This window comes from Egretta garzetta, unplaced genomic scaffold (assembly GCF_000687185.1).
Source record: "Egretta garzetta isolate BGI_Z169 unplaced genomic scaffold, ASM68718v1 scaffold366, whole genome shotgun sequence".
Taxonomy (NCBI): Eukaryota; Metazoa; Chordata; class Aves; order Pelecaniformes; family Ardeidae; genus Egretta; species Egretta garzetta.
In genome coordinates this window covers 160934-161951 of record NW_009260018.1, presented here as the reverse complement: position 1 = coordinate 161951, position 1018 = coordinate 160934, and the positions used below count along the sequence as shown (strand labels likewise).

General features: G+C 63.2%; 1 protein-coding gene across 1 annotated transcript in view; it reads right to left on the bottom strand.

Moving 5' to 3' along the window:
• Positions 1-960: 960 nt before the first annotated feature.
• LGI3 (leucine rich repeat LGI family member 3) overlaps positions 961-1018 on the bottom strand; it is a 5030-nt gene continuing 4972 nt past the window's right edge. Inside the window, exon 11 of the mRNA XM_009640651.2 lies at positions 961-1014. Coding sequence (XP_009638946.2) covers positions 961-1014 — 54 coding nt within the window. The remainder of the gene's footprint in view (positions 1015-1018) is intronic.

The window sequence follows — 1018 nt, the reverse complement described above, 5'->3', positions numbered from 1 at the left end:
CCTCCGCGGCACGCCTCACCTGGGTTTACATGTGCGCTTAACCTTAAGCACCCGCTCGGGCATGTTGCTGAACCAGGGCCAGGGCTCTGCGGCAGGCGTGGATCACTGCAAGATGCTCGGGAGAAAATAGAAGCTGCTTCTTCTGCCCGGAACAAGAGCAGGGCTCGGAATCCTCCCTGCTGGACTTGGTGTCACCTCCTTGGGCTGCCTTCCCCTTGGCCATGCATCCCCAGCAGTGGTCCAGGGCACCCTGGCTCCCCCAGCCCAGTCACGGCCACCGTCGGGGTGCCAACCCCCCTCTGCAGCTGCTCCCTGCGCTTCCCACTTGGCTTTAAAGCCTGCCTATTCCCGGTAGGGAAACCGAGGCAGAGGAGCGTGGCCATGCCCTGCTGCGGCACTGGTTAGGGCTGGGCTCCAGGACTGGGCGCTCTGCCCTGCCTTGCACCCAGGGCAGGGCCGGATCGGCTGCGGGGGCTGCACCGGGGAAGGGACCACGTTCAGGCCCTGCAGCCACCGAGGTCAAACCCAGCTCCCAAAAGCCGGCTGTGCCCCGGGGTGTGTGTTACCTCTGAGATGATCTTTATTTGTGAGCTTAATTGGTGGTTTTTCACATGCATATTTATATACCTGGGGGACAGGGAAATGCTCCCCTGGAAAACCAGCCGGGTGGCTGCAAGGGTGCTGGTGCAGCCCGGGGTGCAGCAGGCTCCAGCTGGGACTCCTCTCCCTGGGGAAACACCTCTTGCTTCCCCCCCATTGCCATCGGCCAAGGCATCTACAGCAAAAAAGACCAGGCAAGCCACGTGCGGGGCCTGGAGGGCCTTAAAACAAGGGGTTCCCCCCTCCTGGGCTCGGTGGGGCTTGTGCAAGGAAAGGGGTGCTGTGGGATCCCGGCTGGAGTGGGACCCCGGGCAGGGGGACACCAGCCGTGGCTGGACAGAGGCAGAGGCAGGCAGGGTGTCACAGTGTGTTTATTGTGGGGAGCGTTCTGGTGGGCACGTACACCTCGTACGGCTGG